This window comes from Dermacentor silvarum, chromosome 9 (genome assembly GCF_013339745.2).
Source record: "Dermacentor silvarum isolate Dsil-2018 chromosome 9, BIME_Dsil_1.4, whole genome shotgun sequence".
NCBI classification, from domain to species: domain Eukaryota; kingdom Metazoa; phylum Arthropoda; class Arachnida; order Ixodida; family Ixodidae; genus Dermacentor; species Dermacentor silvarum.
The window spans coordinates 48,349,387-48,376,238 of NC_051162.1; the positions used below are offsets into that span (position 1 = coordinate 48,349,387).

The window sequence follows — 26,852 nt, forward strand, 5'->3', positions numbered from 1 at the left end:
GACAACGACTGTCAAAACGCTGGCAGCAAGCATACGCCGCCGCGGGCGAAGGTACGTGCGGTTTATCGCTTCAACGGAAACTGAGCGGCGAATGCACGGCGCGTAAAGGTCAGAGCCGTGTGGAGATAAGAGACGGTGCGAGCGAGCGACGAGCGCGGTTGTTGGCAGAGAAGTGCGCCCCCCCCCCCCCCCTTGCTCCCTCCGGCGCTGGCTTCCTGCTTCCTAAGGATGCTTGCGCGTGGGAGATTGAGTGCGTTCGCTCTCCGTGATAGCGCGCGTACCCGCACGCTTAAGCTCGGGCATACGGCGCGCAGCGAAGATTTTATCTATAGGGAACCTCACGGCGACGGCGATGGCGATGGCGACGACGACGGCGACGGCGACGACGACGGCGACGACGACGCCGACGGCAGAAATCCGGTTGAAGTGTCCATATAATTGCTATCGCAATAAAAGCATCATTTCTGCGTACCCTTTCAATGTGAGTTGATGATGGAGTCCACACAACAAAGTCGCAGTACAAGACATTGCAAACTGCCATCTGTAACTGTACTTGGAAAAAGTACTGATGGGTTTGCTTCAGGCGCAGTACTCCATCATCAGCATTTTCCAAGCAAAAGTTCCTATTGACGGGTGTCTTCGGTATGCCACTTTCTGCTAATGAGTATGGACACTTCACTTCTACGACACCCTTGCCACAACACGAACAACATATTGATGCATCTGGTGCTGCTGGAAGGTACGGATGTTGAGGACTTAAAAAGACACCCGTCTTGCCGTGCGTGAAGTCATTGTGTGTTTTCACCATTTCTCGCACATAAAAAGCAATTGCATCAGCTTCATTTGTCTGTCCCCATGCTGTAGCTGGACTTGAAAAGGTATGTTGCTCTGTGTAATAATTTTAGTAGACTCATCGAACGATCTGCAATGTTTGTTGAGCACATACTTTTCATTTCTGATGCGGTTACTCGGCCAGCCCGGTGGGATACCTGCTTGCACATTTTGATTGGTGCCGGGTCGTATGCTCCACATGCTTAGCCATCTCTGCTGTTACTGAAAGATCCACAACAAACTTCTCTGCACGCTGAACTAGTTTCTGAAAGTCATCAGCGTGTGCTTCAGGACAAGTCAAACTCCGAAGAACTAGTGGCATCTTGCGGCTGGGCGGTTCGAACATCATGCTGTGCTTGGGATGCACCATTATAACTGCATACCTGGTTCCAGAATTTACAAGCTTCGCATGAAACGAATCCAGATCTGCTTCTGTAGAGGCAGCAAACATACACGGCTGTGCTGCTGGCAAATGTCCAGATGATGATTGTGCGCTTGCCACGTGAATGCTGTCCATCCGCTTCTTTTTCATTTGGGATGACTCGAAATCTATATCACGCAGCCTCTTAAATGCTGCGGTGGGATTGTTTGCAGGCAGCCATGCATTTTCTTTTTCTGTGCACGTTGTTGCATCCCGTATCCTCACTGCTGTCTCCACGGCGGAGAGTGTCGCACCAACGTGTGAACACGTTTCTCCTGCAACGGCCATGCAGGTACAATGAGCAGTCACAATGCTGTCATCACCATCCGCAAGGATCCATGGTTTCAAAGGTGCCTCCCGTAGGCGCTTGGAGTGGTTGACCTAGAAATAAATCACAGAAAACAAGGAATCTGAATTTAGAAATGTTGGCTCGTTGTTTGTTTTGGGAACGAAGAATGACAATAGGCTGCTGGCAGCAGATTTGCCTGTGTACACGGCTGTCCATTTGTACCTTTTGATTTTTTTCGCGGAAATGTCTCTCATGTTGTCACTGGCACTTCTGCTAGAGCATCCAATAAGACCTTTTTTTTTTACTTACGCTCGCGCTTCGTTTAATGCTAGCTACTTGAAATACGTACGTCGTTGGTGTCAGCAACTCGGCGTCCTTGGTCGGATATCTTCCTATCTGCAACTTGTACGGGACGACATCATTGCACATGTCAATTTTTCCTTCATACCGTGCTATGGTAGTCCTACGAGCTCGTCGAAATATCCGGGGCAAAATTCCATGTTTGTGACTTGAATCACATGCGAAAACGCCGTCCGAACACGCGCTCATAAGACGTTCGCTGCCTTCGCGATTACTTAGAGGTACCCCGCAATGGCGACGGCTGCCAAACTGAGGCCTGGCACGCCGGATGTGACGTCATTTGAAAACTATGTATATGTATGTAGCCGTTTTTCCGCCTACCTGGGCTGCTGGGTAATCCGCGGTCGAATAGTTGGTACATCAAGCTGCAGTGCTGAAGTAACGGTTCGAAACGAACCATTGGACCAACATGGGTCACTGAGTATGTGGCAAACGAGAGATTTAATGGGTCTGGTATTCCGCTGAACACAGGCGGACTGAGATTTTTCCGGATGGGCTGAGGCACAAACATGAGCGGCCTGCACGGTGCCCAGCCACCTGGTGGTATAGTGCTAAACCGGACAAACACGGAGGTAATATTTAAACAAGCGTGTTCTACTTCGCTGATGGTGTATATTTCGGCAGCGCCGTAATGGTGTTCATGACTACCCCGCTGCCGAAATTTACGCCAATAGCGAAGTAGAACACACTTCTTTACTGAAATATTAGCTCCGTGTTTGTCTGGCTAGGCTCTGTGCCCACGGGTGGCGCCACGGCTCCAGCCATTCGCGTTTACGTCTCTTCTCACCCGATCTTCCGCTCGTTTAGCGGAATACTGGACAAGCTAAAACTGTCTGATGTGTACATACGTGCCACTCTCCAACGGATCCATTTCACGCCGACAAGGGTCACTGTATATGCGGGACTGGGTATAGGTACCGCTGTTCGAATAAATTATTCGATGCCGACTTGGAGCACTGGGTATGTGTCCATCAGTATGTTCTCGTCTTCAGTGAACCTCTTTGATGACATCTTGGGTCCCTGGGTATGTTCGAGTACATGTGTGCCACTCTTCAATAAACGCCTTTCTTCCCAAATTTAGCGAGCTGCGCCATAACTTCAATGGGTATGCGCCGCTCTCAAGGAGCATCTCGCCAACTTGGCTCACTGAGTATGTGCCAGTCTGTGCGCATCAAGCGATGAAACAATTCTGAGCGTTCGCAGGCACCGGTGCGCCACGCTCCTTGTCTCGGAGGCCACGCGTGGACTTCTCGGAAGCACCACTAGATGGCGCTGCATGTCCAAAAGGACGCGTGAAAGAGGAGCCCGGTTGCGTATACGAAAAACAAGTCACAGGCCTGCGGGGAACACGCAGCACAGTCAAAGCGTCAGCTGGTGGAGCGGCTCAAGAGTAGCTCCAATTTCGGCACCACGTTTACCAGGGTCTTCGCGACAAAGTCTCTTCGCCTCGTTTTGACGAGAACGATCTGAACTGATCGCCCGGCGTCAACGGCGAGCTGCGGCTTGTAATATTCTCTGCACAGGAGTCTGCTGAGCCCGATGATGCCTGGTTGTAGCCGCGCACGTAACTCTACGATTAGCTGCTGCAGCAGCGGTTCGTACCTTGCGAGGAGACGCCATAACGTGTACCGAAAATGTATCCAGAATACGTGGCGCACATCTCACATGGGAATCGAGTTGATTGCGCGCCTCTTCTGAATCGCATCTCATCGTCTGCGCCTACGCACACTGCGTTTGCAGGTGCCTTACGTAGATGGCGCCACCATACTGGCAGAGGCTGGGGTCGTCTTCGCCTGTGGGCGTGCCTGGGGAGAATTTATAGCATATTGTTCCACGGCCCGATAGCAAGCGCTCGCGTGGCTCAGTGGTAGAGTATCCGGCTCCCACGCAGCAGGCACGGGCTCGATCCCGTCGGGAACCGGGTACCAACGGCGGCGGCGGCGACGGACACCATCGCGAACTGAAACGGCTATTTTAATGAGCCCATAACAGCTGGCGCTGTAAAACATCCCACGCAGAAGGGGGCGCAGAGCTGCACGCCTATTGGCTCTCGATGCAGGCCTCTTCCACTAGCACGGCGGCACCCAGGGGCTGCGGGTTGGTGCATGACATGTTTCTTACAGTTCGCCATGCACCGGCGCGCCAGGCCACCTGCAGGCTTCGCGGTGGCTCCGCTAGATGGCACTTAGTGATCCTAGAGAAGCGTTTGTATATGTTTGTACTAACTCAGTATATAGAGATTTCAGTAGCTCCGAAAAGACCTTTATCGATAGCATTTCTAGATATTAAAGGAGCTTATCACAACGTTGACATGGAATTCTTATGGGATATTCTTCAGCAATAAGGCATAGATGACGATTTCGTGGAGCTGCACAGGGAGATATATAGAGACAACCAAGTACAAGTGGTATGGGAAGGTCGAAAAGGTAATGAAATGGTGGGAAATTACGAAGGTTTGAAGCAAGGATGCCCTCTGTCACCATTGTTGTTCACGCTTTACGTTCAGGGTATAGAAAGACGAGCGGAAAACAGCGAATTAAGTTTTGATTTCTTCTACATGCGTAATGAACAAATGTTGCAACAGAAGGTTCCTGGACTGATCTACGCAGACGACACTGTGCTACTAGCGGACAATAAAAAAGATTTACAGTTCCTTGCGAATATCTGTGGGAATGCAGCGACAAATCTAGGCCTTAAGTTTAGCACAGAGAAATCAGGAATTATGATCTTTAATGAAGAGACGAGTAACTTCGTCGTGTCAGTTCAACAGCAAGTAATACCCATAGTGAAGCAATATAAGTACCTCGGCGTACGCATAAACGAAGGAAAGAATTACTGGAGCAATCACCAAGATAATCTGAAAATAAAGGGGAAGCGGAATGCAGCAATAATGAAACACAGACCACTGTGGTGTCACAATAAGTATGAGGGGGTGCGTGGAATCTGGAAAGGAGTAATGGTGCCAGCGCTAACATTCGCAACTGCCATTCTAGGCTTAAAATTGGATATCTTGTCGGGTTTGGAAGTTAACCAAAGATCAGTAGGCCGGTTGGCTTTGAGAGCCCACGGTAATACCACAAATGAGGCAGTGCAGGATGACATGGGTTGGGCGTCTTTTGAAGTCAGAGAAGCACAGAGCAAAATTAGTTTTGAAGAAAGACTCAGCAACATGGATGAAAATAAATGGCCGGCTAAAGTTCACAAGTATCTCTACATAAAAACCGTGGACACAGAATGGAGGAAGAGGTCAAGGAAGTTGGCAACCAACTACAGGATAATCGAAACTCTAAATAGACAACCAGGAGTCATCAGATAGAAAGTGAGAGAAATAGAGACTGTGAATTTGATGCAAAGAATGGAAACAAAAAGGACAATGGAGATTTACGAGAATGAGATGAAAGAAATTAGAAGGGAAAGTGTGTACGATAACACAATGGGCAGTGCCTTGCTATTTGAGGCTCGAGCCGGTTGCCTAAGGACCAAAACATACCGGAGCAAATATTCGGAACTAGATGAGACATTTGTAGGCTGCAGTAAATATCCAGAGACCACTCAGCACATCCTAATGGAATGCGACGGGATCCACCCAGCGAGAACCATAGGTAACGTGCAATTCCAGAAGCGCTTGGGTTTAAAGTGGAAGGAAACATAAACAGATTAGCCGTAGATATAAGCAAGAGACGATTAGAGTACTGGTGGAAAAAAAGCAGGCGAAAGATGGATATGACCCCATCTCTTAAAATCATAGGTAGCGGTACATACAAGGTAAATTTTTGAAAAAAGAAAAAGAATAATGAGAGGTATACAAAAATGCTAGATAAAGAACATGTATAGTATACCTGGTTAAATCAAGCAGGCTAGGTGACTATTTGTCGCCACCCCGTTTCAAAGGGGATACCAATAAATCATCATCATCGAAACGAAAAATGGGAGTATATCTGCAGTACACACCTGATACCTAACGTGCTGTGACGGTGAAAATAAGTTGTGTCGCTATATATATTCAATGCTAAAAACGTTTAGTAGACAGTCATTGTTAGAACCTCAACAGGTATATCGGCCCTCCTTGCCGGCTCTCGAATCCACACCGCTGTATTCTCCGCCATTAACATTACACCTAAAGTGTCTCTTTGAATCGCTCGTTGTACGGTCCTCAAAACTCCCTAGGGTAAGCATAGGGATAATCACGTATAAACTGCAGTGTATCACGAAAGTACAGGTACATGTAAAACAGGACCCATTACTTTGAGAGTGCTATAGGATCAGTAGATAATATTGCCGCCGATCTGACGAGCTTGCTGCAATGAATCTTATACAAAGTTTTTTGCGAGACAATAAATTGAAAGGCTATGCAAGGAGACATGGAGAGAGTAACTTTATTTATGTTCACGTTTGCTGCAAGGAACTGCTAAGGTTCTTCAGCCATTTCAAAAGTTTGAGTGATCTGGCTCCACCGAAACACTCATGTAAACGTTCATCTTCTTCAATGCGTCTTAGAGCATAGAAATTACCTGCCTGCACAGCAAGACCGCATTAGGTGAGGATTCCTACCACGTCACTCTCGCCACCATGGTCACGCTGTCGCACTTTTCATTGCGCCATTTTCAGGATCGTACTAGTTTCCTATCCTCCAGTTTGTAGTACAATGTAAGCTTTTCAGAAAGGCTGGTAGAATGACAGCCCGTACTGAGAATGATGAAACAACGGGAAGAGAGACTAATGCCTCACTGACAGCGGTCAGAATGATGCATATCGAAAAACTGGAGTCAGATTATTCCCTCATAATCATACGCGTCCGAATTTGATTGCTCAAAGCGAAATCACGCCTTCAATCGCTTGCATTGACCTCGGCAATTCGCCGGCGACTTTACCGCGTGTCATCATCCGAGCACCAAGTTCTTCAACAAGAGGTTGACAACAAGAGGCATTATTGAGCCATCCGCGAGTCCGTGCGCTTCCCCTGTTGTCTACGTTAAAAAGGAAAACAGTTGGCGATTCTGCGTAGATTATCGGCATCTAAATAAGATCACCAAGAAGTTTATCCTCTTCCACGCATTGATGATGCTCTCTATGCCTTCATGCCGCGACCTATTTTTCATTCATTGACCTGCACTCTGGTTACTGGCAGATCGCCGTCGACGGCAGGGACCGTGAAAAAGTATATAATGGAGAGACGGCACCCCAGGACTGTGCCTTGGCGTACTCCGGAGAGAACTGGGCTGCATGTTAAGGAGTGGTTGTTAGTATACTCTAACAGCTGCCCATTAGTCAAGAAATTACGTATCTAGTCTAAAACTGGAGGATTAACGGGTTAGCACGCCCGAAACAACGCTTTGCAATGTTTTTGAAGAAGCCGTTGCTACAGAACTGGGTCAAGCTCTTTTTCAAAATCGAAACGAAGTCTATCAAACGGAATATTTCGATCGAAGTTAGAGCTTATGTCGTATATGAATGGTGCCTATTGGGTATCCCAAAATGGACGTTATGGTGAAAGAGACACAGGCTAGAAATTTAAGAATGTGGGAATACAGTGTGTGTTCTATTACGAACAGACGCTGGTTAGGGAAATTGGGTGGGAACTACTATATTGTACTCAGCGTGGCTCATTCGCACTCAAATTAAACATTTCACTCAGCCGGGCTCATTTAAATCCAGACTCACAAAAATTGTACAAACTTGGAGTCAAATTCAGCAAATTTAAGCGAGAGAGTATGAGTGAGTTGACTTATGAGTGAATTTGCCGACTTATGGTGCTATGTCGCCCCAGGTTATATTTATGTCAATGTCACCAGACCGGATCGAGTGCCTTGTCACATTTGTGTTTGCGTTGTGAGATGCAAGACTTGAAGTCCAGGTTAGAACACAGTCCCGCAAATCAAAAGCCAGTAGGATATCTAGTTTGTTCTCCTCTGATTGTCGGACGTAGGTAATTGTGAACACGGAGAAGGTATACGCCGGACACACATAAAAATGTGCATAGAAATTGTCCATAGACGTTTAGTAATGCCGTTTATTTAGAACTGAGCGTTATTCCAGCTTTTGGGACTGGGCTAAACAATCTCGCGTCAAAATATGCGAAAGGTACTTTACTATTTAGGAATTCTAACTTGTTTTATCAATTATTCTAAACAAAGAGTCAGGACAATCTATTGTCCAGGTTGCCTAACATAACTTCACCCATAGGCATATCTACCGCGTGAGCAGGGGGAGCACTTGCACCACCCGCCACACTCAGAAGGGAGGGTGGGATAAGTAACGCAACCTGAAGCAATGAGGTATCTACCGGGAAGGCGGGGGGGGGGGGGGGGGGGGGGGGAGGCAAGGGCCCCCCTCTGCCCGCTCGATAGATACGGCTAGATTGGTTCAAGTTAGGTGACACGCTCTGTATATATTTAGTGGTGATTAAGTGAACAATAAAACGCTACTAAAATATATGGGCAAAGCGCGCGCGCATCTATGTCTGCGTGTGTTTTTTTTCCCACATATACTGAATCTCAATATTGCTCAACAACACTCAATAATACTCAATATCATTCAACAATGGGTCAACATTTGGTCGAGCGTGCTGTTGTGAATAGCTCAACAACTTTATTGTTGAAGTATTGTTGTGCACGGTCAATAAATGATGAGGCATTATTGAAATGATATTGAGTCTACAATTCCTCAACAATCTGACAACATTTCCACTGTCCTTTTTATAAGGGTAGATTCTGAAGTATAACGGCAATCCGTGAAGAGATCTCCGGGCGGAGCGCTGGAGTTTTCGGAATTTCATGTACAGGTGTTGCAACCTAAATTTCGCTCAATTTGCTTGTCGTGGTGGCCTGTGAAGCGTGCTTCCACTTTCCTGCAGAAAACAGAAGAAATATAAAAATCCAACTGAAAGCAGCAAAATAAAGTGTGCGGTTGCAATGCAGGAAAAGATCTTATTGCCCTCGAAACTAAGTTTGATTTATTTTATCCCCTCGAAACTAACTTTCCTAATCCCTAATCATGACCAAAAATTCCTGCGTAGTAATACAAAATCTGCATCGCGCACAGTGTACTTGCGGCTAGTTATTAAGGACGGGGGGATAGAGCTTAAATTTATATGGGACTGAAAATCATATCACTTTCAGAAAATGTGGCTTAGGACAAATAATTCAATAAAATATTGGTACGACAAAAGCATGAACTTTTAGAGAAGTAATAGAAAGCAGCATTCAGCGCAGATTGTCTGCGTGACTGAGCTAGGACCTACAGGCTAGAAATTGTCTTATGTTAGGGCACGGGTCACTCTTTACGTTTTTGTTAGAAAGCAAACTTGAGGAATACAGGCATACATATGATTGCGGTTTCTAGCACAGGGACGTAATTTCTAGCATTACATTTTCGGAGTGCATAAGAAGTTGACCGGCTGATTATTTTTATACAAGGTACATTATATCTTAGCGATTTCAAACAACTGCTTGTAATTTATATAGCACGGGTCTCAGACAACTGATGCAGATACTCATTTTGCCAAATCGTATGTATGATAAGCAATGCGTTTTAAATCGTATGCACCTTTACATAAAACCGAAGCTCCCGTGAAAAGTGTGCGCAAACGTTTGCGATAAGTCTAGTCCTTGAAAGGCCATTGAAAAATCGGCGTCTCTTGATTGCAGCTCTTAATTGTTATTCTGAAGTTTTACATGCCAAAACTACGATTCCATTTTTAGGCACGCGGTAGTGGGAGACTCCGGAATAATTTTGACAAACTCAACATATTTCATCATCATCATCATCATCATCAGACTGTATTTATGGCCACTGCAAGAGGAAGTCCTCTCACTGCGACCTCCAATTACCCCTGTCTTGCGCTAGCTGATTCTAACTTGCGCCTGGAAATTTTTTTACTTCATCATCTCCCCTGGTTTTTACGTCGTCCAAGACTGCGCTTCCCTTCTCTTGGTAGCCTTTCTCTAATAGTCCGCTGGTTATCCATCCTACGCATTACATGGCCTGTCCCGCTCCATTTTTTTCTCTTAATGTCAACTCGAATATCCGCAATCCCCGTTTGCTCTCTGATCCACATCGCTCTCTTCCTGTCTCTTAACGTTAGGCCTGACATTTTTCTTTCCATCACTCTGTGCGGTCCATATCTTGTTTTCGAGCTTCTTTGTTAACCTCCAAGTTTCTGCCCGATATGTTAGCACCAGTAGAATGCGATTATTGTGCACTTTTCATTTCAACGACAGTGGTAAGCTCCCCAGTCAGTATTTGGCGATGCCTGCCGTATCCACTCCAACCCAATTTTATTCTTCTGTAAATTTCCTTCACTTGATCAGCGTCCCCTGTAAGTAATTGACCTAGATAAACGTACTCCTTTACAGACTCTAGAGGCTGACTGGCGATCCTGAATTCTAGTTTCCCAGGCTATTGAACATTATATTTGTCTTCTGCATACTAACCTACAACCCCACTCTTACACTTTCTCGGTTAAGGTCCTGAATCATTTGTTGTAATTCGTCCCGATATTTGCTGAATAGGAAACCGAAGGCTGCTGAGATATTCGCCATTGATACTTCTTCTAAGCAAGCATTGAATAGCATAGGAGAGATTGTGTCTCTTAACTGACCCCTTTCTTCATAGGTAACTTTCTACTTTTCTTGTGGAGAACAAGGTAGCTATGGAATCTTTGTAGATATTTGCCAAAATATTCGTGTATACCTCATGTACTCCTTGATTACGCAATACCTCTATGACTGCTGGTATCATGACATGGATGTCATCTATCGTTGAATGTCCCTTCCTGAAGCCAGCCTGTTGTCTTGGTTGACGTAAGTCAAGTGTTGCCCTGATTCTATTGGAAATTATCTTGGTGAATATTTTATACAATACTGAAAGCAAGCTGATTGCTCTATAATTATTCATTTCTTTAACATCTCCCTTCTTATGGAATACCATAATGTTGGCGTTTTTCCAGCTCTCTTGTGCACTTCAAGACATGAGGCATTGCGTACAAAGGGCCGCATGCTTTTCAAGCATGATATGTCCGTCATCTTTGATTAAATAGACCGCTATTCTATCTTCTCCAGGAGCTTTTCCCCTGGCCATGTCTTGCAAGGCCCTTTTAACTTCATCGCTAGTTATAGAAGGAGCCTCTGTTCATCACTACTTCGAATGAACGTAGCTTGGCTGCTCTGGGCACTGTACAGGTCAGTATAGAATTCTTCCGCTGCTTTTACTACGTCATCGAAATTGCTGATGATATTACCCTGCTTATCTTTCAGTGCATACATCTGGCTTTGTCCTATTCCAAGTTTTCTTCTCACTGATTTCATGCTGCATACATATTTTACTGCTTCATCAAACTTTTCCACGTTAGAATTTCTAATATCCCTTACTTTCCTCTTGTTGATCAGTTTCGACAGTTCAACGAATTCTATCTGATCTCTTGAGTTGGACACTTTCATGTTTTGTCGTTTCTTTATTTGGTCCTTTGCTTCTTGGGAGAGCTTACCTATTGTTTGCCTTGGTGCCTTACCTCCCACTTCAATTGCTGCTTCTGAGATCAGCCAAGTTACGGTTTCATTCATTACCTCTATGTTGTCTTCATCTTCCTGTTCTAAACTGGCATGTTTGTTTGCGAGCACCACCCTAAATTCGTCTGCTTTTACCCTTACTGCGTCTAGGTTGACCTGTTTCTTCCCGGCTAATTTTATTCTTTCTCTTTTCAAATTGAGAAAAATCCTAGATCTCATTAACCTATGGTCACTGCACTTTACCCTACATAAATCTTCTTCATCCTGCACTATGCCGGGATTGGCAGACAGTACGAAATCTATTTCATTCCTCGTTTCTCCATTAGGGCTTTTCCAAGTCCACTTCCTGTTGCTGCGCTTCCTGAAGAAAGTATTCATTAATCGGAGCCCATTCCTTTCCGCGAATTCTACCAAGATCTCTCCTCTTGCATGCCTAGAATAGATGTCATAGTTGGCTAGTAGATCGTTTGCTCACCAGCCTGCTTTTTCCCCACTTTTGCATTGAAGTCGCCCATGACTACAGTATACTAAACTTGCACCTTTCTCATATCTAATTAAAAATCTTCATAAAACTGTTCCATTTTTTCATCATCGTGACGAGAGGTTGGGGCGTAGGCTTGTACTACCATCATTCTATACCTGCTATTCAGCTTTATTACAACGACTGCTACCCTCTCATTACTGCTGTAGAATTCATGAATGCTACCCGCTATGTCCTAATGCACTAGAAATCCTACCACAAATTCTCCCTTATCTGGAAGACCTCTGTAGCAGAAGACGCGGCCGTTAGTCAGCACTATCTAAGCCTCACCAGTGCTTCTAACCTCACTAAGGACAATTATATCCCAGGCAATGACTGATAATTCCTCAAACAGCCCTACTAAGCTAGCCTCACTCGAGAGTGTTCGCGTGTTGAACGTTGCCAGGTTCAGTTTCCAGTGGCGGGCCTGTCCGGACCCAGAGATTCTTAGCACCCTCTGCCGCGTCGCAGGTCTGACCTCCGCCTTTGTCAGGTGCTCCACAGCCGCTGGGGACTGAGGCCCATGGGTTCACTACAGGAGTCATACTTAACGGGCCCCAAATGCACGGGACACAGGCGAGTTTTGCATTTCGCCCCCATCAAAATTCGGCCGCCGTGGCCGGAATTCGATCCCGCGACCTCGTGCTTAGCAGCGCATCATCATAGCTGCTAAGCTAACACAGGGGGTAGATGGCAACTGTCGTCGCGACTCGTATTACTAAAATGTGGCTAAGCGGAGTACATAGATGCGGATCGTTGTTTTGACGGGAATGTATCTGCACAACAAACTATTACTTCGCTAAAAGGGACTCTCTGCCGATACAACACACACAATTATACGGAAGAATACAAAGAAATAAAAAGTCGCAGTTTCGCACGAAAGGCGAAGCATCATTTGCGATAGCAAATTTACTAGTAGAGTATACGGAGTAAGGATAGTAGTTACATGGGCTGAATAAACTTGGACACATTCGCATACTAACTGAATTAACAAGCATGGTGTCAGCGCGCTCAAGCAAACATGAATAGATCACACTCAATGACCGCAGACAAGCACTGTCAAAACGCTGGCGTGAGCAATCGCGGCTGAAGCAGTGGCCGAAGGTTTGTGTGGTCTATCGCTTCAACGGAAACTGAGCAGCGAAAGCACAGCGCATACGAAGATCAGAGCCGTGTGGAGATCGCTTTCAAGATATGGTGCGCGCGACAGCCCTCAGCCGCGCAAAGTTCAAGTATGCTGTTCCTGGCAGAGTAAAAGCCGTACACCCTCCCTCCCGCGCAGCTTTCCCGCTTTCCTCCTTTCACGTGGGAGTTTGAGTCACCAGTTCCCCTTGCGCCCGGTCGCAAGATACGCATTTAGTGCCGCAGCTAAACGTCGCCTCCCCTCCCTCCCATCCCTCCACGGCCTTTTGCACGACCGGAGACGTCGTGTTTGATCTACGCCGTGCGTTCGCTCTCCGTGAAAGCCCGCATCCTTCACGCGCTTTCACTCACACATACAGCATACGGCGCGCGGCGACGATTTTATTGCTGTTGGACTTTATACGGAACCTCACAACGACGACAGGAATACGCTTTGAGTGTCCATATAATTGCTATTGCAATAAAACAAATTCCCAAGACATGCGGGAAAAGATTGTGTACAAAGTGGAGTTGAAGCACAATTTAAAAATGTGAAAAAATGGGCTTACTTAAGGAAAGTGAGGAAATTATTAGGACGCGTTGTAATTATTAAAATTGAGCATTTAAATTACTCCCGGGTTAGGAGGTGTACAAGATATAAGAGCGCTCTTTTCTGTTGGACGTGTTTAGCAGGCTTCAAAGTGTATGGCGCATCATTTATCACGCACGAAGCGCTATTTTTCGTTTACTTCTCATATTTTGTGTATTAGCACTTTCAGAAGCTGCACACGTTCTATTCGACTGAGCCACTCTGGTAAGTGTGTAACTCACATTTTCTTCAACCTATGACCAAACACTATTTGTGAAGCGTGGCTGCTTACACCATATTGCAAAACTTTCAATATTTTAGGCATCCCCAAAGTAATATTTTCCCTCCCTGTTTGTTCTACAACAAAAGAACGGTAGGCGAAAGTAATGTTTGGCTTAGGTGTCTCTTAGTGGCACTCGCACTTCGGCGTTGGTGTTCTGTGCATTGGTGTGCGGTAATCAGTGATTTCTAATAAATTCTAATCGTTCCAGACACTTCAGTAACTCAACTTGTAAGTAAACTTATGCTCTGATAACATCTATAATGAAACCCATGAAGTTTGAACTGTACTATTTTTTGTATTTTTCTGATATATTTTTAATTTAGTCTCAGCTAATTAATTCTTATTACTCCAGACACTTCAGTAACTAAGCTTGTAACTATACTTATGCTCTGATATCATATATGTAATGAAACCGATGAATATTGTACTGTACTATTTTTCTATTTTTTTCTGAAATTTGCACCTGGTCGCCTCAGGAGTTGAACCGGAAGTGCTGAGCAAGAAACAGGAGTGTCACTCGATGCTCGTGCCACTAAAAATGTTATTGAGCGGGAGCGCGTGAAGATGTTTGCAGGCGAGTGCCATCACTATCGTGGAATTTGATTGCATAGTTGCAAGCGCTCTGCAATATTGTCTCCGCCAACTTTTGGTTACGTAGCCCACTCGAACGGCATCTTTCAAGGTAATCGAATCACGCTTCAGACAGGACGAAGACGACAGGGACGTCACTGTGTCTGTCGTCTTGACTTCATCCTGTCTAAAGCGGTGTTCGATTACCTCATAAAAAAAACGCCAACCGGCCCTGTTCAGCATACTCTTGCATATACACAATTATGTCGATAAAGCAAGGCTAGAAATTATTTATAATGACTTTCTAACGTTACTGTTCTTTTTATCCAAACGCCGACTTTTTTGCCTTCGTGACCAACACTACACGTTAATTTTATGGTGGTTTTTATTTAGATAAATTATGCAGCCAGTGCGAGATTTATAGTTTTTGAAGGCGTAGAGTTACCTCGAAGGGGTTAGTCCACAGCAACGCTTCCACAAGACAGTGCAGAAAACAACTTGGGACATCGTTTCTCGAGGCAAAAGTTTTCTCTTCTTTTCCTCCTTTGGCACGAGTAAGCGGTCACTAAGGCTGCACGCCCTGCGTCTGATACCATGCAACAAACACGCTTTGGACACTTCTGAAATGGCTGTGTCTAGGAAATCAGCCTATCAGTAACTAGCGTCCATGTACGGCTGCTAGATTGTGCAGCCAGCACGAATGGTGAGTTTTTTCTCTCGTTTCTTTCCTGTTAAGCTTTTTAGTTCGGCAGAGGGTTGATTTCTGTTTTCAGTGGTTTCCGCCGTCTTGCTTTGTATGTGAAACGGAAGAGCAACCATTATTCATGCGAAAACAACTGCGTTTAGCTGCACGCGCCTTTTTAAGGCATATAATAACACAGGACACTATATATATATATATATATATATATATATATATATATATATATATAACATCACGTACTCGTGACGCCTGCGGCAGTGAGGATGTTCCACATCCCCCTTCTAGGTTTATGAGTGGTGGCTCTGGCTAACACTCCCGGGCTTAGTTCTAATTGGAAAACACAAATACCCCAGAAAGTGAATGGGGAAACGGCGCCGTGGTACCTCAATGGTAGGAGCATCGCACGCGCAATGCCAAGACGTGGGATCGTTCCCCACCTGCTGCCAGTTGTTTTTGCCTCCTTTTTCATTTCCATTAACTTATCATTTCTTGAATGCAATTAGTATGTGCAAGTAATTTCCCCTATGTTCTCCTTGGGGTTATTGTTAGTTGGCTTCTTATGATGAATAAAAATCAGGCCGCTCAGTTCCCTTCCTTCTCGTTCATGTATATATATATATATATATATATATATATATATATATATATATAGCCGTTCTAAGTGTTGGAATTCAACCACACAATTGTCCAATGTTGTGTTTTCCGTTACCGACACAGCGCTCGTCTGGTATAAGACTCACGAAGACACGCTCACTTCATGGGAGCTTTTCGTCCAGGTGCTTGTTTTTGAGACTCCAGTGCAAAAAAGAAATGCGCTGAACAGACACTTTCGCAAAGGGCTCAGGTTCCCGGGGAGACCTGTAGAACTTAGATTAAAGAAGTGCTGAAAATGTGTAACATAGTCAACTCTCAAATGTCCGAAGGTGACAAAGTTGGACATTTGTTGAAAGGAGTAGCCGAAGACGTCTACACTTTTTTGATCCGCAAAGAAAGCTTGGATTCCGTGTCCGACGTCATTCGCCTCTGCAGGAACTTTGGGAGGCTGAAGATGAGACGGATAATACCGAAGTTTGGTCGCTTGGCGAATATCACAACGGTGGCAAGTGTAGACCCGAGCACGTACGTGTGTTGACCTTCCATCAACAATACGGCAAATTGCTCGCGAAGAGTTGCTCCATCGGGAAGATATGTACCCTCGCACACCCGGCATCACTGGTGCGTACTCACCACACGAGATGAGAAACACGGCCGTTTCGACCGCATGGCAACCGACGGCTCACGCAACGACCATTTAGTATAGGTCTACCCCACAACCGAGAAGGACCATCAGCTATCACGATCATGACTACGACCAACGCCCTCGCGGCACGCACGTCTCCCGGCAGCCGATGCCTAGCCATGATGAATGTGACCCACCTGCTGGCTATGCAGTCGACAGCAACATGCGTGACTACATGGAGGAACATCGAAATTTGCGGCCTCTGCCGGTTTGTTTCTAATGCGGTGTCGCGAGCCACACAGCGAGGTTTTGCAATCGTCGCCCAACAACGTGGAATGATCGATCCAGGTTTTCACCAAGGACCACACTTCCTATGAGGACAACTCAACAGCCGTACACCACATGTTTGTGAGCTGGCGCTCCTCCCGGCAATGATTACTGGCAGAGAAGCTTTCGGAGCCGCTCGCCGCCATCTGACAGGAGCTTGATGCCACCACCTTCCTCTCGTGCACCTCGTTTACGTCAATCTCCATCGCCAGTGCGCCGCTCCGCCTCGCCTTCGCAACCAGAAAACTAGCTAGCGCCGCCGATGGGAGTGAGGCCGCTCGACACGTGCTATCGACAGAAATGTCCCCTGCAGTTATGATTAAGAACAAAGTGCGTGTACTTGTTGTTGGTGTTTCTGCAATGACTTTACTGGATACCGGAGCAGCTGTATATGTAATGAGTCTCACTTTTAAAGGGCTGTTAGGGCGCAAAGCTGTATTTAGGTGGGAACAGGCTGCAACGTTTTGTGGAGTGAGCGGCGAGTCGTTGCGCCCTGTTTGTGTGTGCACTGCTGACGTATCCTAGGCTGGTGGAGTCTTCGCAACGGAATTTGTAGTTATTCCCCGATCGACGCACGAAGGGATTTTGGGCATCGACTTTTTGCGACAGTGTGGTGCGACCGTCGATTGTCGCACGGGGGAAGTTTTCGTCGATGGCATGTTTCGTCCGGGCTCTTAGAGGAGACTTGCAGCCAAGGTGAACTTTGTGTATCTGCAGATACTGTTGTGCCTGCGTCCACCTCTGTGTGCGTGCCGGTTGTGTGTCGCGGTGAAGTTCCAGACAGTTTCGATGCCTCCGTAGATCCAATGCATCTAAACTGTGTGAACAAGAACGTTTTTGTCCCACATTTTGTGGTATCCATCGGCAACGGGCGTGCTGGGTTGTGGACGGCTAATTGCTCGGCAAAACCCGTCTTGCTTCCAGACGGCTTGAAACTCGCCTACTTTACAGAATACACGTCTTCTTCCGTAGCCGTACTAATAGATCCACCATGTGAAACTGCTGACCTTCGCCACGTCTCAGACAAGTTTCTATCTATGATAAACAAGTCGCTGCGCACAAGTGAGCGCCACACCTTGCTGGATACGCTTTCTAAGCACTTGTCTGTGTTTCACTTTGCGCAGCCAGACAAAGCGTTCTCGATTCCCGAGTCTCGAACACGACATACTATCGATACGGGATCTGCGCGTCCGGTCAGACAAAAGCCTTATCGCATCTCCACTAACGAGCGCAAGATAATCGGGGAACAAGGGAGTGACATGATGGAAAATGATATAATACAAGAGTACTCGAATCCTTGGGCAGCTCCGGTCTTACTCGTTAGAAATAAAAATGGTAACTGGTGATTTTACGTCGATTATCGAAGATTAAACGCCCTGACTAAGAAGGATGTCTATCCACTGCCCCGGATGATGATGCACTTGATTGCCTTCATTCGGCCTCTTACTTTTCTTCAGTGGACCTGCGCTCTGGCTATTGGCAAATCCCGATGCACCCGGCAGACAAGGAAAAAACAGCCTTCATAACCCCGGATGAATTATTCGAGTTCAATGTGATGCCACTTGGGTTCCAACATTTCAAAGAATCATGGACACCATTCTGTGTGGGTGGAACTGCCATTCTGAGTGGGTGTAACTGCCACCATTCTGCGGAAGTGGAACATGTGTATGTGCTATCTTGACGATGTTGTTATAAACCACAATACGCACCTGGGTATTGGTCTCGACTGCATCGAAAACGCTGGCCTGGTTCTGAACTCCAAGAAATGTAACTTTGGTGACCGTCAAACCCTTGTGCTGAATCATCTTGTTGACAAAGACGGTATCCGGCCTGATCCCCTGAAGACGGCAGCTGTTGAGGCATTCTGTGCACCACCGTCATTGAAGCTACTTCGTAGTTTTCTGGGTCTTTGCTCTTACTTTCACCGATTTATTCCTGATTTTGCTGACGGCGCCTATCCTCTGACAAATCTGCTACATAAAGACGCACGGTTTGAGTGGACACCCGAGTTCGATTCCGCATTTCGTCAGTTGAAGTTCCTGCTGACGTCCTGACCTATCATTCGCCACTTCAATCCTACTGCGCCGACAGAAATCCACACAGATGCTAGTGGCATTGGTCCGGGTGCTCTCTTGGTTCAATGCTATGACGACCGTTAGCACGTGATTGCTTATGCACGCCGCTCATTAAGCAAACCTGAACGCAATTACACGGTGACAGAGCAAGAATTCCACGCTGTAATCTTTGCGGTTCAGCGATTTCGCTCGCACTTGTACGGACGCCCATTCGTAGTCGTCACAGACCACCATTCCCTGTGCTGGCTCGTGAACCTTCGTGACCCTTGTGTTCACCTTGTGCGTTGGGCTTTGACGTTTCAGGGATATAACTTCACTGTTTCCTACACGAATGGCCGAAAACATGCTGACGCAGACTGTCTTTCCCGTATGCCTCTTACCACGACGGATAGCTACGCAAACGATTTTGATCATCTCGTTGCTTCTGTGACATCCGCTTTTCCAGATATCGATGCGTTCAAAGCTCAACAACGGACAAACACCAAATTGGAGCCACTCTTCACTTCAGCCCATTCAAGTGCAACAAGCAGCTGCTGTGTACGTGATGGGCTCTTGTACAAAAGGAACTACTCAAGCACGGTTACACGATTGCTTCTAGTGGTGCCGGAGCGTCTCCGGCCAGCAATCCTTGAGGCTATGCACGATCACCCTACCTCTGGTCACTTAGGCACTGTCCGAACTCTTTATCGTATTCAATAACGCTTTTACTGGACCCGGATGCGACATTCGGTTGAGTCGTATGTCGCCAGCTGCATAGAGTGCCAACGTCGGAAACGTCCCACCACTGCCCCATCTGGTCTCCTTCAACCTGTGCCGCCTCCCAGCTTGCCCTTTCAGCAAGTTGCAATTGATCTGTTAGGACCTTTTCCTCAGTCATCCAAGGGGAACCGCTGGATAATTGTATGCGCCGACTATTTCAAGCGCTACTGCGAGACGGCGGCTATAAAATCAGCCACTGCCACCGAAGTGGCGCTCTTCTTACTTCGCGTTATTGTTCTGCGACATGGACCGCCTGGTGTTATTATAAGCGACCGGGGACGTCAATTCACGACGGATATCGTGGAAGAGCTTGCACTTTTATGTAACTCGCACCTCATGCACTCGACGCCGTATCATCCGCAAACGAACGGCCTCTCTGGGCGCACTAATAGAACGATCACCAATGTGCATTCCATGTATATTGCGTCCGATCATAAGAATTGGCATGAAGTTCTACCGTTTATTAATTACGCCTACAATACAGCCAAACATGAGACAACCGGCTACAGCCCCTTCTTCCTTCTACATGCTCGGCCGCCCCGTTATACGCTCGACACTGTCCTCTCCTTTGTACCACCACCGCAATCCTACGGTCGCCCATACGCTATGCCTCGCTGAAGAGGCTCGACGACTTGCGCGCCTGCGGACTTTGCCATCGCAAGAAAACTACAAAGCAGGCTATGACGCACGACATCGGCCTGTTACATATCACCCTGGTGATCTCACTTGGCTTTGGACTCCCACAAGGAAGCTCGGTTTGTGCCAAAAGCTACTGGCAAACTACGATGGACTGTATGTTGTCACCGATAAAGTCAAGGAAGTGAACTATACTCTCGCGCGCCTCACGAACACTGGTAGACGTTCTGCTAGGACAGAAGTCGCGCATGTCGCCTGGTTGAAATCATGCACGCCACGACAAGCCATTTGACTCGCCCAGTGGACTTTGTCTGCGAGGAGAGGTATGTTGCATCCAAGCGCGTAAAAGGGACGCGGGGATCAAGAAGAGAAGGGAAGAGGAGAACGACGACTGTGCAGCGGCCATTCCTGCTGTTCGTAGCCTGCTGTTCCTGCTGTTGCACGCCTAAATAAACCCCCTTTCCCGTGCTCTTAACAGTATATATATATATATATATATATATATATATATATATATATATGTTGCCGAAACCTGCATTCTTTAACAAGTGAAATTTTTTTACGTAACGCAGCTTTCGCTGTTCTCGCCTGGTCAGTACTTTCGTGCTACAAGGTTTACTATTTCACAGGTATAAAACGTAGTGCCTTGACCTGATCAGTGTTTATACATATAATGTGGCCGAGTTACTACAATCTTACCGAATAACAATTTTTGTGTATTCGATCTTAGTAAACAATATAACTTTATTTGCGCGTCAATGTACGCAAAATATTTACCTTTGTTCAATAACTGTCATTCCTGTTCTGCGCAGTAAATCCCCTAGAAAAAGAAACAGCGATATGCCGTTATTCCCGCTCTGTTAAGAGGACTTTTAGATGTAAAAGTATGCAAAGGTGACAGCTCCACGAGCCAACAAAGAGAGTGAGTATTAGTGATCTAGTTCATAAAGTAATTGTCAGTTTCGCCAGAAAAGCTAATCAATTACAGCGATAACCAGGTTTTAGCGTGATGCTTCAACTTCTCAGGTAGTGTTATAACTACGCATGGTTCTCACGCACATCACTTCCGGCGTCTTCTGCAACCGCGGCCACCATTCCCCGGTACACCACCCGATCCAGCAGCGAAGCGAAGCCGTAAAGACTACTGAGCACGCGTCGCTCTGCATTCTTTTTATTGCGATAGCAATTATATGGACGCTTCAACCGGATTTCTGCCGTCGGCGTCGCCGTCGCCGTGAGGTTCCGTATAGATAAAATCTTCGACGCGCGCCATATGCCCGAGCGGAAGCGTGCGGGGACGCGCGCTATCACGGAGAGCGAACGCACTCAATCTCCCACGCGCCAGCAAGGAAGCGGGAAGCCAGCGCCGAAGGGAGCGGGGGGCGGGGGGGGGGGGGGGAGGGGGCGCCCTTCTACTCTGCCAACAACCGCGCTCGTCGCTCGCCCGCACCGTCTCTATCTCCACACGGCTCTGACCTTTGTATGCGATGTGCATTCGCCGCTCAGTTTCCGTTGAAGCGATAGACCGCACGTACCTTCGCCCGCTGCGGCGTATGCGCTTGCTGCCACCGTTTTGACAGTCGTCTGCAGTCATTCAGTGTGATCTATTCATGTTTGTTTGTGCGCGCTCACACCACGCTTGTTCATTCAGTTAGTAATAGTCGGGCCACATTTTCCAACGCACGCTACACATGCAATGCTGCCCGGATATGCAGTGCAGCGCTACAGGTGTGTCCCTTCGCACGCGCTACCCACGGGAAGCGCTTCTCATCAACACCACCGTTTCACACGCGCCTTCTCGTAGTCATCGAGTCTCTCTTCATGTCGGTCTACTTACGCCGCAGCACACCTGCTTACTTAATCAGCTCATGTTCACTACAATTCATATTGCTACCAAAGCCGCTCACCTTACTTCGTATGACATTGCTCTGTTGCTATCGCATTCATTGCTTCGCCCTTAGGGCGAAACTGTGACATTTTTTGTTTCGTGCGCAGTAATGCCGGTAAGTTCTATATTTGGTTGCCGAACAAGAAGCAAAACTGTTAAGTGGCCCTGCTGTTATCAATCCGTCATTGGTATGCACATTTTGCCTAAAGTATTACTGGAGAGTGTGAAAAAATGCTCCAAGATACACCAGAGCCTCTGATTTGTCCGTAAACATAGAAAGGACCTGAAGAACCTTGACAATGACCGTGTCAGCGGTCGTTACTCTACGACAGTAACGAAATAACTCATCGACCCAATATGAAAAAAAAAATTCATTACTTGCTAATACCGACAAGCCGTGCAGTCGATTACGCTGCACGCCGGGAGTCCTCGACTATACTGTTTACCTACGCTGCTCCCTCTTCCCACTTGGCTTCCTCTCCGTTTTCGGAACTCTCTTTCTTGTGTACCCTAAACGTGTATCCGAAATGCAAAATAAAATATTGCTTGGAATCACGTTTTCTGAAGTTTTATTGGTTTGATGATTCCATTGCGAGGTTTTCTTACGGAGTAGGATGACTGTGACACCTAAGCATGTGCGTAATTATTCCACGTTTAGTGCACGAGCATGGTAGGCGACGAACTCATGTGAGCAGCTGCTCCCGTTCAAGTAGAAAATCGGCTGCGCCTCAACGGAGCCGTGGAATAAAAACGACATCATATGGCTGTCATTTTAGCTTCCTGTTATACACGAATTCATTCGTTGTTTGCTCACCTTAACGAGTACGATGACGCGTTCCGACTGTAGCTGCATCGCTACAATGTTCTTCGCCCAGCCATTTGTGAAGTAACAGTGAGCAACCAATAAATTTACATCTTCATTTACTTCAACCTTACGCAACTGAACTACAAGAACAAACGAATTATTATATGCACGTACGTTACGGCTAGCGGCCACTCCGCTTCTGCAGCCGCATCTGCGCCGACTCACCGACTCGGGTCCACATCGCCGCAGGTTTCCACCTTTCGTCTCGTAACTTGCTCGCGTAGGACTCATAAACCAATCGAAATACGAAGGGCAAAACTAGAAACACTCATATCTCGACATCAGCACCCTTAACTCTTGAGCATGCCAGTCGCGGATGCATTTTAGTCCACAGAGGACGAATAAGCTATCCAAGCATGGTACCCAGTAATGGTGGCCGCAGGGGCAGACTTGAGGACGTGACGTCACGTGCAAACTATCTACAAGCGAGTGCAACATGTAGCAGGGACGCAGCACGCAAAGCGACTTCCGCTGGGTTGAAGTACGAGAGCGAATCAGAGTGTCTTGACTTCAATTTTTATTAGCCAAAATAAGGTACATAAGGGGTAATTGCGAATATACGTACTATTCTACGTACATTAAACTATTTTCCCACGTAGTGCCCCCACCGGTTCAGACATTTGACTCATGGCAGCACTAAATTTGAGATGCCCCTGTGGTAGAATTCAACGCACGCGGCCTTTTGCGAACTGACAACGCGACCACCTCACACTTCTCAAACTGAGACACCTTTTCCACACGTGGGCTGCGTTTCCCTGCCGATTTCGACGTATGTTCGTTCCTTGCGCCACAGAAAACGAATCACACGTTGTTGCTCGTACGCCGTGGACGTGTGAAGCACAACGGCCATCTTCTACAATTGACAGCAGGGCCGTTCCGCGGAGCTACCGGCAGATAAGGCCGGGAGGGTCAAGGGACGGCGGGGAATTGAGATGTTGACTTTGCATTTACAGCCGTAATTTGACCAAATAAATATGTCACAGTTTCGCCCGAAAAGCGATGCATTTATTGCGATAGCAAATTAGGAGACTGCTATACGAAGTAAGGATAGTAGTTTTATCGGCCGTATAAAGTTGTAAATATTCGCTTACTAACTAAATAAACAAGCACCGTGTCAGGCGCGCACAGGTAAACGTTAACACATCTCGCTCCATGACCATGGAAACTCGTGAAAACGCTGGAGTGAGAAAGCGCGCCAGCGGCAACGAGAAAATTGAACTTCGCGCTCACTCCCGCTTCAACGCGAACTAAACGTCGGAAGCACAGCGCATACGAAGCTGCCGGCACTCGGTGAATGCACTTTGTCCCCATCGCAGGTCGCTTTGAAGATAGCTCCGTGAGCAGCAGCTGCGCGAGCAGAACGCACCCCCGCCCCCTCCCGTCTGCGTCGCCTCTCCCCCTTGCCTCGCGCACGAAAGAAGAACGCGCGCTTCCGGCCGCCTTCCTCTCTCGCGTGCGCGAGATTAAGCTGCGGTTGCTGGCTCGCCCTCGCACGTTTTCATTGCCGCACACACCGCACGGCGACGACGACGACAACGGCAAAAATGCGCTTGGAGAGTCCATATAATTGCTATCGCAATAAAAGAAAATAAGGGCAAGGACTTTCTGATTCGACCTCGTAACAGAGCACCCCTACAGCTACCAGGCGTCTCACAACGCTGGCATAAAGAGGAGCGCAGCCAGTTTCATCGCAATAGTGATGTAACATTTCCGCAAATTTTGAAGCCATCAAAAATAAATGATGGAAAATCAGGCTTTCTTCCAGAAACTTGGAAAACTAGAAAAATAGCCTATCCTTTCTTGCATACAAACGTAAAAAGACATGCATTCGAGAATGGATGCGAAGAGAGGTTTCTGAAAGTTTTGGCAAGATATGGACTCTATAACAAATAACCAAATTTTATTTACTTGAATTCTCTTGGTAGCTTTCGTAATTCTCATCTGCTGACCACTAAACCTGTTAACTTTTGTTCCACTAGTGACGGGCGGCTGATGCATTATCTGCACACTTCAGAAATTGTAGTTTCTAAGTATGCAGAAGGAGGGCGTTTGCCACGCGGTCCAATACATGTTGCGGGTTCGCCATGATAAAAAACTAGGTCAGTCATACGGGCGCCTTCAGACGTATGAAACGCAGGGAAAATAGCAGTCATAAGAATGTAAATTCTCTACTGCGATCCCCTTGAAACCAAGCAACGATGGTAAAGTATTCTTTTATTACTGTTTTTATTCTTTTTGAGAACTATAATGAGCGTAATTAAAGAAATGAATAGTAAATTTATTTCTATACTTTCTAGTTAGGACAGGCGAAAATCACGATTGGGACGCTTTCCGCAATGAAAAGATGATGGCGAGTATAGGAAGATGTTGAAGAGTGGGCCGAAAGTATCGTACAGAAGAAAGCCACGGACAAAAAAACCATTAAACGGACGAATGAGGTCCCGGCAGTCGACCCACACTTACTTCGATTGTGGGAAGCTTGCCAGGGACTTATCAGAAGCTGGAAGAAGCAAAAGTGCAATAGGAAACTCAAAATCACGATAGCCAAAATCACGGAAGACGCCGAGGTATACGCCGATACACTGGGCAGGCAGAATCTGATTCAAGTATGCGCCAGATTAGAAGGCACCTTAAGCATCAAGAAGACATGGGCCATACTCCGATCGCTGGTGGCTAAGACGGAAACGAAGACGGTCACACGCCAGCACTTCAGGAGACAAATCCACAGCTCACAGCTTCCAAGGCACGGAGGTAGATACCCTCAAGGCAGTCACAATCATGTTCCTGGGAGACGGCAATGCAGGACGTGTCCACCCCGAATTCCTAGAATACAAAGGACAACCCTATCCAGAACTGGACCGGGTTTTTACAAAAACAGAGATGATAGAGCCCCTAGACAACCCGACCAGAAACATTACACCAGGCAAGGACCAAATCAACAATAAGACACTACGCAACCTAGAACCCACAGCGATAGACGCCTTGCCCGAATTTATCAACGATTGTTGTGAAATTGGCAAGGTGCCGGCTATGTGAAAACACGCTGATGTTACCATGATTCTTAAGGCTGGAAAGCCATTAGCCATGCAGAACTTTAGGCCGATTTCGCTGACCTCGTGCGCGGGAAAATTATATGGGCATGTGGTAGTCAACAGGCTTTCACCATACCTGGAATAATTGGGAAGCTTATTCAAAGTGTAGCAGTTGTACAGTAAACTTTAGGAAAATTGCAAAAGGCAAAATGCCTGACGAGGCGCATCCCCCTACAAACAGTCGTAGCATTTGACAGACAGCAGCAAGGACACCCCACAACACAGCGAATATAAAGAAACATAAAGATAAAGCTGCGCCAGTTTCACATTAGAAAAACACGCATCTTCTAACACCTAATTGCACTTGCACTTAAATGCGTACACTACTTTTTTATTTCGTAGCAACCACTCTGTAACGCTGTGTTTGTAAGCCCCCAAAAAAGTACTCTGATAGATGAGGCCTTCAATGTCTTTTTTAGTGTTATAAAAATATGTTAAAATTCAAACGTTTGTGCTCCATAGTATAGACAATGAAGACAACGGGCGCTTCCCAGACACGATGTCTGGCTTTCGTCCGCACCTATCAACACAGGATATCCTCATTGATATCAAGGAGGAGGCAATAGATAAGTAGAAGCAACAAGAGCGCCATCCTAACGTTAGATGTAAAGGGAGCTTTCGACAATGTCTCATATGAAGCGATACTTGGGCACGTAAGCCGCTTCAACTCTGAGGAGAGAGTTTACAATTACATCAAGGACTTCCTATCCGACCGTACGGAAACAGTGGGTATACGCAATCTGAGATATAAAAAAAATTCATGAGCCATTCCACCCTGGAAAGTGAATGAGCAGCGA

The 26,852-nt window shown here is 46.6% G+C and overlaps 1 protein-coding gene across 2 annotated transcripts in view; it reads right to left on the bottom strand.

The window, feature by feature from the left end:
* Positions 1-8,478: 8,478 nt before the first annotated feature.
* The window catches only part of LOC125940207 (uncharacterized), a 149,209-nt gene continuing 130,835 nt past the window's right edge, over positions 8,479-26,852 (bottom strand). For both annotated transcript variants that reach the window (XM_049656031.1, XM_049656030.1), the window contains one exon: positions 8,479-8,748. In XM_049656031.1, the coding sequence (XP_049511988.1) occupies positions 8,673-8,748 (76 nt within the window). In that variant the 3' untranslated portion in view covers positions 8,479-8,672. The remainder of the gene's footprint in view (positions 8,749-26,852) is intronic.